This window comes from Girardinichthys multiradiatus, chromosome 3 (genome assembly GCF_021462225.1).
Source record: "Girardinichthys multiradiatus isolate DD_20200921_A chromosome 3, DD_fGirMul_XY1, whole genome shotgun sequence".
NCBI classification, from domain to species: Eukaryota; Metazoa; Chordata; class Actinopteri; order Cyprinodontiformes; family Goodeidae; genus Girardinichthys; species Girardinichthys multiradiatus.
Genome location: NC_061796.1, coordinates 12,215,900 through 12,230,413, shown reverse-complemented (window position 1 = coordinate 12,230,413; position 14,514 = coordinate 12,215,900). Strand labels below are relative to the sequence as shown.

The 14,514-nt window shown below is 39.2% G+C and overlaps 1 protein-coding gene across 1 annotated transcript; it reads left to right on the top strand.

Moving 5' to 3' along the window:
- The first annotated feature begins 5,537 nt into the window (after positions 1-5,537).
- On the top strand, positions 5,538-13,923 carry cmc1 (C-x(9)-C motif containing 1). Its single transcript, XM_047356925.1, has 4 exons — positions 5,538-5,678; positions 6,039-6,131; positions 12,553-12,643; positions 12,848-13,923. The coding sequence occupies exons 1-4, from the start codon at positions 5,660-5,662 to the stop codon at positions 12,966-12,968; spliced, it is 324 nt and encodes a 107-aa protein (XP_047212881.1). The 5' UTR covers positions 5,538-5,659; the 3' UTR covers positions 12,969-13,923.
- The last annotated feature ends 591 nt before the right edge of the window (positions 13,924-14,514 follow it).

Sequence of the window (14,514 nt, the reverse complement as noted above, 5' to 3'; positions counted from 1 at the left end):
TGTGTTTGTAGATGGCTCAGCATCTAAAGATGAATATGGAAAGAATAGAGTTGGTTATGCAGTAACAACCATCGACAGAATAATAGAAGCTAAATCTCTACCCAATACATGCTCAGCCCAAACAGCAGAATTATATGCTGTAGTAAGAGCATGTGAATTACATGAGGGACAAATACTTACTATATACACAGACAGCCAATATGTTTTCGGATCAGTACATCACCATGCTAAGATTTGGCAAAATAGAGGTTTTAAAACATCATCAGGGACAGAACTAACTCATTTCAACCTATTAAAGAGAAAATGTCAGATCTGCTATTTATAGACACAGACGTGCTGAAAGACGCCCAACAGTCAGCACCCGAGACAGAAATAAAGGCCTGGCTAAAGAGAGGAGCACAGAGAAAAGATGACATCTATCAGATAGAAGATAAACCAATCCTCCCAAAAACATTTATATAACACAGCGGCTACAGTGACACATTGGGAAGACCCACGTGTCAAGGGGGGAATATGTCACATCTGGTAAAGCATTAATGCTACACTATAAATTTTTCTGACTATGCAAAGAATTTTTGCAGATCATGTATAATTTGTTGCAAACACGGGGGAAGAAATATTGCCTAGTTGTAATAGATGAACCTAGTGACACATTTCTTCCCCACATATGGTATCCCACAGATTATAAGGTCAGATAATGGAACTCATTTTGTAAATAAATTAATAGAACTAAGTTCTAGAGCATTAGGATTTCAGTTAAAGATTAAGGAAAACAATGGAAGAAACAGGGAGGCCATGGCCCGAATGCCTATCCCTGGTTAAATTATGGATGAGAATAACTCCAAATCAAACTGGTCTTACTCCATTTGCCACCTACTGTACATCATTGTATAACTCCACCCGCTATATTCTGAGTCTGAGATCACATGACACCAGGTTGCTGATGTGAATTTGTATTCTCAAAGAAATAGTACATGGCAGACCGTTTTCTCTGCCCTCTGACATGAATGAAATAGAGAAAGCACAACAGGAAACTTAATTAGCTGAGTGGATGAATAAAATGTTGCAGACAAAAGAAACACAAATGTCCAGTGGTCTGCCGATAATCTCTGCTCCTATCCCACAGAACAACCTGAGGCCTGGAGACCTGGTCCTGATTAAGACACTCCACCGGAAGGATTGGAGCACTCCTCGGTGGAAAGGGCCGTTTCAAATACTCCTGACAACGCCCACAGCTCTGAAAATAGCAGAGAGGCCTTCCTGGATCCATAAAAGCCACTGTAAGCCAGTTTTGCCGTTACAGGAGCCAAACCAACCGACGGGGTAGCAGAGGAAGTCCGGGTTCAAAGGAGTTGGAGGACCCATATGGCCCAGCGTCTCAAACCGGTGAAGAAAACAGCTGATCTGTGCCCAATTATAAAATGGCTCTCTGTAACATGTGGACAGGACTGATAAGCCTGAGCTTAATTCTGGTAGCAGGACTCTTTCTCTATCTAAAGCAGGATCCACAGGAGGTGATACCGAACCAGAAGAGATGGACATCAGATGGGACCCATCTCAGACCACTGACGGAAGGACATGACACACACCCATTTCTGCAAAATTACTGGTATCGTTATGTGTATGACACAGCTAAAACTCAAAATGAAACTGATTGTTATGTGTGTTCTATAATGCCCGTGCATTCCCAAGGCCCCACCATATATGTCAAAGCTATGAACCTCACCGAGACAAGTTGCGCCATATCAATGGGCCTGATAGGATATACAAATAAAAAGTTCTTTCTTATGCCAGACCAATCTTTCAGTAACCAGAGATTAAATTACAGTTGTGACCCAGAAAACTGCACTTGCGACAGAAAACAATGGCAACCTCTCAACATTACAGGGAAATCAGAACCATTCAAAGCATATGTAACAGACCCCGGAAACCATCGACACTGCATAAGACAAAATATTACAGGGAATCATACTAATTTTGTAGGGAATACTACGAAATGTAACTACTTCTACACTTACAGGAATAATCCCGGAAACGGCACATACTGGATAGAAGGGGTGGCATGGTTATGTGATTATAACGCTTATGTACTTCCACCCAGTTGGTATGGTGTATGTGCCCCAGTTTTCACATCAGATCACACTGTGGTACTTAGTAAGCAGACTATAGTTATACCACATAGGAGATCAACAAGGGAAATAGATGTTAAACCACATGACCCCATTTGGGGAACAAATGTCCCAGATGAATTTAAACTTTGGTCTAAAGATGATAAAACATTATTATCTCTCTTACCCTGGTTAGGTGTGGGCAAATTAATGCTGCGCGTGGAAACTTTAAGTTATCAATTTGGATTGTTTCTAAATAACTCCATAATAGTAGAAGAGGGTCAAAACACAGAAATGAGCGCTATGCGAGCCATGATAAGTCAGAACCGCATGGCTTTGGATATTCTAACAGCATCAACGGGGGGCGTTTGTGTTCTATTGAATAACACCTGTTGCACATATATCCCAGATAATATACACTCTGCAAACATAACGGGAGCATTAAACAACCTACGGAATCTGCAAAATGTCATGGCACATGACCACCCAGATCCTAACTCTTCTTGGTTAGATTGGATGCTCACAGGGGGATGGATAAATCTGTTTAAGGTTCTCCTAGTTGCAGTAATAACATGCATGGGCCTTCTGTGTCTCCTGTCAATATGTATTATCCCATGTTGCAAATGCATGGTACAAAGAATAGTAACTCAGTCAGTCACTGTAGCATATGCAACACTGAACCAGGTAGAAATGCACGAAAATGAAGGGGACGATTATGATGACATGTTGTAAATAAATCACATCAAAAGCCTGAGTGTACTCATACATTGTATTTCATAAAATGACCTTACAGCAGAAAATCGAAAGAAGTTGTTGCTTAAGTGAAATGAGAAAAAGTACAATGATGACATAAACAGGGCAGATTTTTTAATTCTTTTATTTTTATGATTTCAAGTATTATTCTTTTATTTTTATGATTTCAAGTATTATTCTTTTATTTTTATGATTTCAAGTATTATTCTTTTATTTTTATGATTTCAAGTATTATTCTTTTATTTTTATGATTTCAAGTATTAATCTACATTTAACTTTTAATGGTTGCCGAGGGCGGCGACCATGGTATGAGTATTTCCCACAAAATATAATCTGTTTACCGTCCGTGGGTTTTCGCTCATACAGAGTATTTTTTCTTACTCGTTTTTATATTTAATGTTTTTATTTGTGATAAAAGGAGGGACTGTTGGATGGGTGCAAAAACTTGCTATCACTCATGTAAAAACTTTGTGTTGCAAGGCACCTGCACTATGCCTTCCTCCCTGTGTGTGTGAGATCATTGTTATCTCTGTGTGAACCAGCCTCCTTTCTGTCACACACACACACACCCTGTCTGAACTGTCTGTTGAACTGTGCATATAAATAAAGAGATAGGGTGTCAAAAACTTTGTAGTTTCACTGCAAAGTGGGCTACCCTTGCTGCAAGTAACTCTGACTGTATCATTCTTACCTTTGAGTTGACTAAATAATACCTAACACACCTGGAAACTTAAAGTGTGCAGCGCACTCCAGCTGGCAACAAAAAAAAAGAGGATTATAAAGTCCGCAACATGCTAAATCCCAAATAAAGCCCAATAGACTGATATATACACAGCACCTTGGGACGTGTGTGGCTAGCAAATCTGTTTCTTAGCCATTTAAACCTGGAGAGGGGTGCTCAGTCATCTGGGGTCCCGGGGGGAGATCCTCTGCGCCGCGAGGCTCCCTCCAAGAAGGCAGCTACATCTTCAGGATGTTTAAAGATCTTTTCCTGACCATTGTGTTTAATTTTGAGCACAGCAGGATACAGCATTGCAAACACAATCCCTCTCTCCCTAAGCTGTGGCTTCACTGTGTGAAACTCCTGCCGCTTTCTTACCACAGCCGCAGAAAAGTCCTCAAATATCTTGACCCGGGCACTTTTGTAGAACAGAGACTGTATCTTCCTTGCTGCCTGCATAATCCGAGCTTTATTTTGAAAATTGTGGAGCTTAATACGACTGCCCTGGGTCGCTGGTCTGGGCCCGAACGGCGTGCAAGAACGCAGTGGCAGCGGTCCAGTTTAACAGCCCCTCCTTTGAAGCTAATCTGTAGTAGCTCCAGCAGCCAGGCCCTGAAGAAGGCAATCAGGTTAGTACCTTCGCTGCCCTCGGGAAGCCCAATAACACGTATGTTGCACCGCCGACTTCTATTTTCCAAGTCATCAATCTTGTCCAGGGCCGCTTCCAGCTTCCCCGTGACCTCTGACATCCAGTTAGCATGAATTGCTACTGAATCCTCAATGTTTGAAATACGGCCTTTGGCTTCAGAAATTCATTTATCCAAAGTTGTGAGTTTAAACGAACAAGCCTCAAGCTTTTTCAGCACCAGGTCGATCTTTCTGCCAAATGAGTCCTCCACACCTTTGAGCACGATTCTCTCAACCAAGCTGTCTGCGTCTGCTTGGCCGCAAGTCCGCCATGTTAGCTTGGCTGCACTGGGAGTGCAGATTGTTGCCTAGTTTAGCAGGTTTTGTTGAAATGCTGGGCATTTTGTTAGTCATAAACTACAACTTCGGCTCACATTAACGGCACTTCCTCTGTTCAAGAAAAAGCTTAAGGATACTAAGCTGGGGGAGCCCAAACATGGGGCTACTACTCCGCCATTTGTGTCCCGTGACCCGCCCCAGACTGTACTTCCATATGTTCTATAGGCCTGTTGTGGAGAGTGTGATCTCTTCTGTCATCAAATGTTGGGGCAGCATTATCAGAGTCACTGACTTAAAAAAAAAGCTCAAAAAAAAAGAAGCTCAAAGGCTAAAAGGCTAAAAAAGAAGGTTGGCCCTGTTCTGAGGACTGCTCTGGAACCTCTATAGGTAATTCTGCAAAGAAGGATTCTTCATAAAATGAAGAACTTTAAGAACAACCCTAAGCATCCTCTTTAGGAGACTATGATACAACAAGTGTTTCAGGGGGAGGCTTCTTCAGATCTGCTGTAAGACAGCCGCTACAGGAGATCATTCCTATCCACATCCATCAGCATGTACAACAATCCAAGAAACTTGGGAACTTAGTTACAACAACATCCAGCTTCCCTTTAGGTTTGATAAAGTACTTTTGAATTGAATTGAAAAAACTTTTTACGTTAACAAATTGATTAAATAGAACATGTTTTGTCATAGATTTACCTACTTTTAATTAGCTTGATTGTACTAATTAAAATAAATATAAAATAAAAATGGACAAACTGCTTAAATAAATTAGTAATATTCTTCATATATGTTTTAAATTATATTTATTTATTTAAATTACAATAGTATCAGTTGTTTTGACAGACTGAAGTAATGAAGGAGAGACAATTTACAAATTAATAAAATAAATTATGAATGAATTATTTCATTTATTTAGTTAAAATTACTGCACTCTCAGTGAACCTTCGGTTAAGAGTCCCAGCCCCAGTGTGTTTTTGGGATTTGTAGTTGGCACACGATCCAACGGTTCCGCTGAAACTACAAATCGACGTCAGCGGAAGTGTTCGAACGTACGCGAGCTAGGTCATATTGGTGCAGTTTTTGTAATGTTTTGAGAAACTCTGCCACCATGGAGTCAACAAATACAGGTAATATTCTTACTCTCCTGAACTCCACTTATTTGTTTAAGTGCGTATTGGCAGTTGTTGATAAGTACTGACGTTACGTGTCCTTTTTAGACAATAATACGTGACGTTCTGTATAACAGCTACGTTAGCATAGCAAATGTGTTAAATATGACCACTGATGTGCATACGACGCTGTGTCCACCCTATTAGGTATTTTTTTTTTAACGTTCTTTTTAGTAACTTTATCTTGAATTTATCACTCATTCCTTTAACGAGAATGGGGCTCTAGTTTGTCATGTATTGAGCAGAAAGTGACAACTAACAACCACTGCACCTTGATATGACCTGTGTGCCTTTCTTTGTTTTTAACTGCATTATCAGAGGAAATCCCTCTAAGGCATGTGGAGAAGGACGTCCTGATCCCCAAGCTGATGCGGGAGAAAGCCAAGGAGCGCTGCGTAGACCGTGTTGAAGGTGTGTTTTCCTGAGTGAGAGAAATTCTTTCTGCACTAAAACCAAAGTCAGTAGTCATCATCATATGGCAGTGTGGTGTTGGTGGAACACATGTGTTCTCGTTACACCTGAAAAAAATGTATTACATCGAGTACTTTTAAACCAAAAAGAACTCGTTCTTATAACCATCAGAGTAGGTCAGGAAATAACTACGGATATTGTTATCTGATTTACATACAATTTGGCTCAAAATTATGAATACCCCTGGGAGACTTGGGATTTTAAATTATTTACTTTCAGCTAGGAAGTTTGTTTCTAAATTGAAATAAACACCTGCATCCTTACTGCCAGGGCTTCTTGGTGTTTTGTTGCTAAATCTAAAACCTTAAATGAATAGTTCAGAATTTATGAAATAAAGTTCTGTTAAAAGGTATTACCAGTTTGTATCTTACATGTATTGTTTAACTCTCTAGGGATCAATTAATATAAAACCAGATTAGTTGGACCCGGAGACTGAAGTTGACACGTAGTGCGAGAGGACTCCAAAGCGGACATCCACTTTTAATAAAACAACAACAATCTCAGTAAACGTTCATAGCCGCTGGTTTATTACATTTTTGTTTTGCAAAGAAATTGGAGGTTGGAGGTGGTGCACCATCAATGGTCTTCCTGTATGAAACACAAGCTGGAAATGGCACATGTCAAGCATTTCCTGTCAGAATAACTAACCTATTAGAAAAGCCAGGCAGGCAAATCTATACAATAGCATTCATTTAAACCAATGCAACATTTGTCTGTCAGTTTTCATCTGCAGGCATTTCATACCTACTTTAACAACCGATGATTTAAAACACTTTTCTATAATCTCTTTATAGTTCAGTTTAGGGAAATGTGATTATGAGACTCCAGTAAATGATGTCCACCTGCTGGAGGTTGTTCAGAGTTATTCTGGTCTGATCTGGGATCAACTGGGTCAAACGGGGATCGGAACGTTAATCAATGGAAATAAGCTGTAATGCTAAATCTACAAAAAAAATACCTCACGATTAAAATGAACAATTTGAGATTTTAGCATTATTTAACGCTTTAGTAGGAAAAATAAACGGTAGGTGCATGTTAAGCAAATGATTTATTGATGGACACAAATTTAAAGAAGGAGCGGATGAAACTGTTGTACAAAATGGCTAGAAAGCAAATTGACATGGAGCTGGCGTTAATTAATTAAACCTTGTAAATTACTTTTCTAGTTTAACTGACCACTCAGTGCTGTTTCACATTATAAACTGAATGCACACATGCGCCTAGATACAGTTATTTAGGTTTGCGGGCAATGTGAGGTTCGATGTCTTCTTTAAATAGTGTATATATTTGTTGTAACTTCATTTTAGATATAGGGTTAATTTTTGGTTTAGTTCTTTTGTTGCATTGCTTGCACTATTTGTGATTAAAATTTTCTTTAAACGATCTTCCTAGATGTGCACCTTTTGCTCCGTCTTGCTGCTGCGACAATTCATTTTGAATGGATAAAGTCTTCTTTAAGGAAGCTTAGACATGTGATGGAGACCCGAACTGACAAGTTTAAGTAAGTGTAGGTTAAGCTTCACCATGCAGCTTCTCGCAAAAACATTAAAATTACTACCAGTGGAGAAATTTAATTATGTAAATTAAGTGTTAAGTTAAGCAAGAATATATTTTCATGAACTCTAAAGAACAAGTTATGATTATTACCTCCAAGCACCTCTTCTTTAGCTTTAAGCTTAAAATTTGTTGGCCTGATTTTTACTGTTAAAAAACAAACTTTATTAGAGAGTCAGGTTCCCGCCTTATAAAGCCATCATATAATAAATCATTTATGACATTTTAAAACATGATATGATATATCGCATTTGGTCATATTTCGTTTTATATCATATTCAGGTGGAATCAGATATTTACATACACTGTATAAGAATGTTGCTTTTTTGTCACTGTCTTGACTTTAGAGTCGAATAAACTGCTCCTGAAGTTTACATACATTTCCTTTTTTAATTGAAGAATTGCCCTTTAAATTGTGTGACTGGAGTCAAACCTTTTGGTTCTCCCTCAACAATGTCTCACTATAGTTTGCTGGAAATTTGGCCCATTCCTCCCGACAGAGCTGGTGTAACCGAGTCTGGTTTGCAGACTGCATTGCTTGAATGCACCTCTCAAATGCTTTTATTTACTTTTTTTTCAAAGTAGGCAGACAGGAAGTGGGGTGGAAAGAGGGGGAAGACATGTATTATAGGTCTCCGGGGTCAGGAGTCAGACCCAGGACAGCTGCATTGAGGACTGAGGCGTCTGTGTTTGGGTTGCAGGTTCCATCTCTACACCACGCACTGTGCCTCCTTTTCAAATTCTTTATGGGCCTGAGATCAGGGCTTTGTGAGGGCCGCTGACTTTGTTGTATTTAAACCATTTTGTAACTATTTCTGAAGTATGCTTAGAGTCTTCCTCCATTTGGAAGACCCATTTGTATCCAAGCTCATGGCCAAATACGTGTATTTTAGTTTCATCAGACCAAAAGACCTGTATCAAAATGTACCTTTCTTGTTAAGTGTATTTGCAAGCTGTTTTCTGATATTTTCTGTTACTTTTGAAGTGATGGTTTCTTCCTGGATGAGCGGCCTTTCAGCCCATGTTGGTACAGGACCCGTTTCACTTTGAGCATTGATAACCTCTTGCCATCTTCAGCCAGCATTATCAAATGCTCTTTTGCTTTTGTTCTGGGGTTGAGCTGCACATTTCGCAGTAAAACATGTTAATCTCTACTTTTTAGGATTAGGCTACCTTTGGGATGTCTGACTTTATTCATTACCCGTTCTTTAAAAAATAGTTATCAGATTATCACTTCTCACTCAGCAGGGTTTCATACTACTTCATTATGTCCCCCCTCCAATATAATCTTCTTAGTCTCGTTTTTTTCCCCTGTTGGTTGAACTTTTGACTCTTTCCTTCCTGGCGGTGTCTGCACCTGCATCCCGGGTTGTCTTCAGTTCTTTCTGTCGAGAGCTTACCAAGTTGACTTAGCAGTTGTTATCACTGCATCTGCACAGAGGCAGTGGCCGCAGCCTTGTCCTCTCGACTGCAGCAACACATCAGCAGGATAGGCACTAAGTTGTGGTTTGCAGAAATCCGACGACAGCCTGCATGAGCCGGCGTGGTGCTGTTCTCAGAGGGAGTCCGTGCACATGCACAGGCAGAGGTGATGGGACAGACAGTGGCTGCGTGTGTAGTGGAAACCCCCATTACGTTACAGGCTTCTCTTCTCACTCATTTTTCACACCTTCATCCCCCGCCCTCTCGTGCTCGTTTTTTTTGTCTTCGTTGAGCCTCGAAATGTGTCTGTGCAAGATATACAAAGAAAAAAAAAGCTAAAAACACAACTAACAAGTATGTTTTCCTGTGTTATGTGTCTCTGCATGTGTCCCTCTGCAGCTTGCACTTCAGACAAGTCTCACTGACCTGTACAGATTCTTTCTAGTTTAACGTGACATGATTGTTCCCACAGCAGATGATTCATGTCAGTTCTCTCTTATGTCAAAAACCATCTAAATTACATGATTATTGCTTCTTTCAAGATTGACATTACTGTTTCTAAACTGAATGTATCTTGCGTTCACATTTTGCCTCAAATGTTATAATTAAAGAAAAGAAAGTTGGTTAAAATAATCATAATGTTTCAGAAGGGTAAATACACCTTAAAATACCACATTTTGTAATGTGAGCCCTATAGCTTCTTTTACATCTATTGGAACCCCAGGTGAAGAAAATTATTTAAAGATTTAGGAAGTAGTTCCCTAAAATATAAATTCATGTAGTATTCATATTTTTTCACACCTGCATTTTTAGAAAAAAATCTCCCATTTAATTTGACTTCATTTATTCAGTGAGGGGAAAAAAGGTAGAGAATGTGTGATGCTGTGGGCCTGTTTCGCGTCCAAAATTGTTGGGAATCTTGTTGGAGTGCATGGCATCAGGTCCTCTTTGAAATGCATCCACCAGTAAACTGAAAACGGGGCATCATGAGGCTCTTTGAATAGCTCATGAGTCCCATGGCCTTTGAAAGAGAACCAGATCCACAGCATCACACATCCTCTACCTTAATTCCCTGCTGAATTAATCTACAGAAATCATAGTTTAACATTTTTATTTTTATTATAGGGCTTAGTTTAATCTACACTGCATTTTTTAAGAGCTCCCAAATATATTTTGCTTAATCTTTACAATTCTATTTTTGTCTACAAAAATGTAAACCCCAGCAGCCTAAAGTAAAGGTGTCATCACACATTTGTTCAGATCAGCTTCCTCTGACAAGAAGCTGGCCACATAGCTTTGCAATAGTAGAGCTGCTGCTGTATGGTCAGAGAGGCAACCCTCTCCAGTCTCCATCAGTACCATGGGACAGGAATAAGGCATCAAGGCATCGCTTGATTAGATTAGTCTCGCTCTTCTGCTTCTCTAAATTGCTTTTTCAGTTGTTTTTTTTTGTTTTGTTTTACATTTGCATCCTGATGAAAGCATCTGTGATAACCATACTGATGCCATGTGAGGGCAGTCCTTTCAATTAAACCTCTGAGAAAGAACTTGCTAACAAGGTGAAGACTCGGTCTTCCACACCTTCATGTGTCGAGAGTCGGGTGACATTAGCTGTGGTGCATCCCTTAAGGACCCGCTTAAGTGTCATCTAGGGCTGCTTGATTATGGCAAAAAGTCAGACCTGTACAATATTTTGAATCATAATCATCACAGTTTTAAATGTGCAATATCCCCATTGCAAAGGACTGCTTGGAGCAATATTTGGTTGGCTATTATTAGGGACGGGTACCTTTCACATTTGAACCGATATGGTACTGATGCCCGGTACCTGGGAAGTAGTATCGGTACTCAATGCTACCAGTTTTCATTACTTTTGTGTGTGTTTATTTGGTAATAAATGATAATTCGTTTAATGATAAAATCTCAAAACAACATCCAGCTGTTTGACGAGTTGCTAACGGATGCAGGCATGCTAGCGGTGCTGAAAGCAGGAGTTGTAGCCGTAGATCTGAGTGGGTTTCATGCATTCAGTCTTTGCTTGCCATTACATTTGGTCTGTTGGACTAAAATTCTCTGTCATTAACACCCACATCTGACGTAAGTTGTAGCTATGGTTAATTGTGAAGATTATCATCACCACAATATGTATGTAGTATTTTACAGCCTTATGTAGGTCTAAGGGCATGAGTTAGTGAGTTTGGTGTGGGAAAACATAACTGGTCTACATAGTCATCTTAGGGATGAATTAGAGTGGACACTTTGGGCCAGGCCAACTTGTCCAACATCAGTGTCTGACCTCACAAATATGCTCCTGGAAGAGTAAAAACACTCTTGCAGACAGCTTTCCCAGAAAGGTTGAAGTTCTTGTAGCTGCAAATGCCAAAAATGGCATGTTCATGTACAGGCCAGTAACCTGGTTTCCCATGACATTTCATCAGGTTTATGTGGGTTACAAAGTGTGGTAGCGTTTCATTCGGACTCACCAATAATCTTCACACAACACTTGAACATTCGCTCCTGTCTCTTTTTTTAACATTAGCGATTGGTGTTTTGTTCCCAGGGCAGTTTTGTGCAGAATCTTCTTCTCTGATCCAGTATGAACACTCCACCTAAAACACATGTTGTTTATGGTGAATTGTGTGTAAACAATTTTTTTTAATTGATGTTATTTTTGTGATCATTTGGGGATGACCTTGAAATTGAAAATGTTTTTGGGATACAAGTCAGGGCGGATTTTTCTCTTTCTAAACGGCCTCACCAGGGGTTAAAACAAAACATGGTTTAATTTAGTCTAAAAAGTGTGGCCTCACAATTACAGATTTCAACAGAGTTGCAAACAAGTAAAATTGGATTGACTGCTGCTCTACCTCACATTAGCCCTTTGCGTGTTACCTTCTAGATCTCACTGATCACATCTAATCACTAAAAAGTGGCTTTTTTAATCGAAGCAGCTTGCCTTCATATTTTGATTAGAGATGCACAGAGTAGACTTTTCATGGTCAATAGCGATTTACGGTTTTCGTTCAAGTCAGAGCAGTTGATTCTGGGTTTTTGAAATTATTTCTAAGGCGTGTAACACATGAAAGAGAAAAAAAAATGTGCTGCAGATTGTTCGACAGAGGTAGTTGTTTTAAGTCAAATGCAGGAACTACATGATTTTTCCTATTTACAGATCAAAGTATACACCCCTAACCTTTATATGATTTTTATAATACTGCATTAGCCAGTATAATATATGTATATGCCATTGGTTGATTGGTTCTGATGCTTTTATTGAATAACCTCTTGCCTGCCGATGCACCGATCCAAGCTGGTCTGAGGAAAAAAATTGGCCCGTTTTTAGTTACTCACAGTTTTGGTAAACATTTCCTTCCTTTCCATCCAGCCTTCAGCAGCTGCTGCAAAGAGTCCGGCTTCCTAATGGTGTTTAGGTGTCGAGAGGAAAACGCAGCCCTGAAGGAATGCCTGACCCAACAGTGAGTATTTTGCACAGGTCTCTCCAACACTCAGCTTTCGCACGTTAAGGTGTCATAGCACCACGTGCAACCCCACCAATAGCTCTGACTGAGGCTTTCCTACTTTCTTCTACTAACCACTGTTCCTGTTCAAATCTCAGCATTCCAAGAACTTGTCCGATCGCTTATCAGTCTGGTGATACTGTACCTTCTGTCCTCCACCAGCTACCAGGATCCTGCGTTTTTTGAAGAGTGCAAGCGATTGTACATTCAAGAGAAACTGGAATTTGAGAGGACGGGGATCCCTACCAAGAACAGGACCCAGAAACTTCCAACCAGCATGTAATAATCGAAATGATAACCAAATGTCTTTCTTTTGAGTGTCCAGACTCAGACTGCATAAAATATGGAGGCAGTTTGGCTAAGTTAATTGTTCAGAAAGCTACAAGATTGTGTTATGTGAAGATATTTGGAATAGATACAATTTCTTTTGGTTTGTAAGTGGCTGATATTCAAATTATTCTATTAAATGTCCAGTCCATGTGTAAAATAGGCCACGGGTGTTGCATTGTAAAGTCATAAAAAAAATGGCTTTAGCGTCACTCCTGAAGAATTTCAGGGACTGCAGTCGATGTTGCAAACTCTTAATATGAGGGACTTAATTTAACTGCATCAGTGGTATTGGAGTTTCTGCTTTGTTGCTTTTGCCTTGTAGTCGGTACAAGAAATGGTGTCACTTATGTGAGATCCGGAAAAATATGTGAATGTTACAAAGCAAAACGCCTGAAACAACCCCATGTAATTATATGATGTTGTGATGTATCCTCAATACATGAACAAAAGGTGTGTTTGCCAGAAATAAAAATAAATAAAAATATACTATGGCCACTGATTGTGCTCCAAAAAATAATGTCAGCAGATTTGATGTATTTCTAATTTGTTTAAGAGAAATAAATAAGATCTGCTTCAGAATCTAAACAGAACATTGTAGAAATGTTTGGATTTTCCACAATTTGGGAAAAAGAATTGACTTTATACAGCTGCAACTATTTGTAAATTCAACACATTCAGAAAGAGAAGAGATTCCACATAATCGGTTTTTTTCAGTTTCATAAATGTTACGATTGAATTCATTAAATATCTTTTTGTGATTTTTAGTTGGTGCTGCATTCTGAGCAACTTGCTTGAAGGAAACAAAGTTTGACTGATTATCTGCCATTACTTTGAAATCAAGTATTTTAGATTTGCTCTGATTGTTGCGTGAAATGTCAATAAAAATAAATAGAAATATGACAATTTAACCGATGTATTTGGCGTGCCGATGTGTTTAAAAACAAATGTTGGGATGGTGGTCTAAACCAGTTCATGACCTGATTGGGCAAAAAGAGGGAAGATCACAGAGAAGATGATGATTCCCTGGATTACTATAAAAAAAAAAAATCACTGATTAAAGAGAATTATTTTTGGTATTGCACAAGGCTTTACTGTGAACCAACGCCTAGAATGAGATTCAGGATATTTTAAAAAAGTACACCCAAATGCTACTTAAAGTAAAACATTTGGAAATAAGATACACCAAAGCTCTAAACATTTCTTGACCCAAGATGGACTGAAGTGAAGTTGGGAAAACAAAACCTTTAGGAAAAATGAGTAAAAATGACTGAACATGTTGGCTACATCTTACCTAGACTATGAGTGGAAGAGCTAAGGTTTTAATGGACTGATTCTTCCCAAAAATATCACTGTAACGTGTATTAACTTCCCTGGCTGTAGGTGTTGTGTTTTATCAGCCTTACAACCAAAGATTTTGTCAGACCAACGCAAAGTAGCACATAGTAAAGTGGAAGGTAAATAAAACTGGGTTTAAAAACTTTTAACCATCTGTTCTGTGA

What these genes read in the sequence shown, in the direction of transcription:
- cmc1 (XM_047356925.1), top strand. An exon ending in CTGCGTAGACCGTGTTGAAG is followed by an intron (nt 6,132 to 12,552) that starts GTGTGTTTTCCT and finishes CTTTCCATCCAG; the next exon opens with CCTTCAGCAGCTGCTGCAAA. An exon ending in AAGGAATGCCTGACCCAACA is followed by an intron (nt 12,644 to 12,847) that starts GTGAGTATTTTG and finishes GTCCTCCACCAG; the next exon opens with CTACCAGGATCCTGCGTTTT.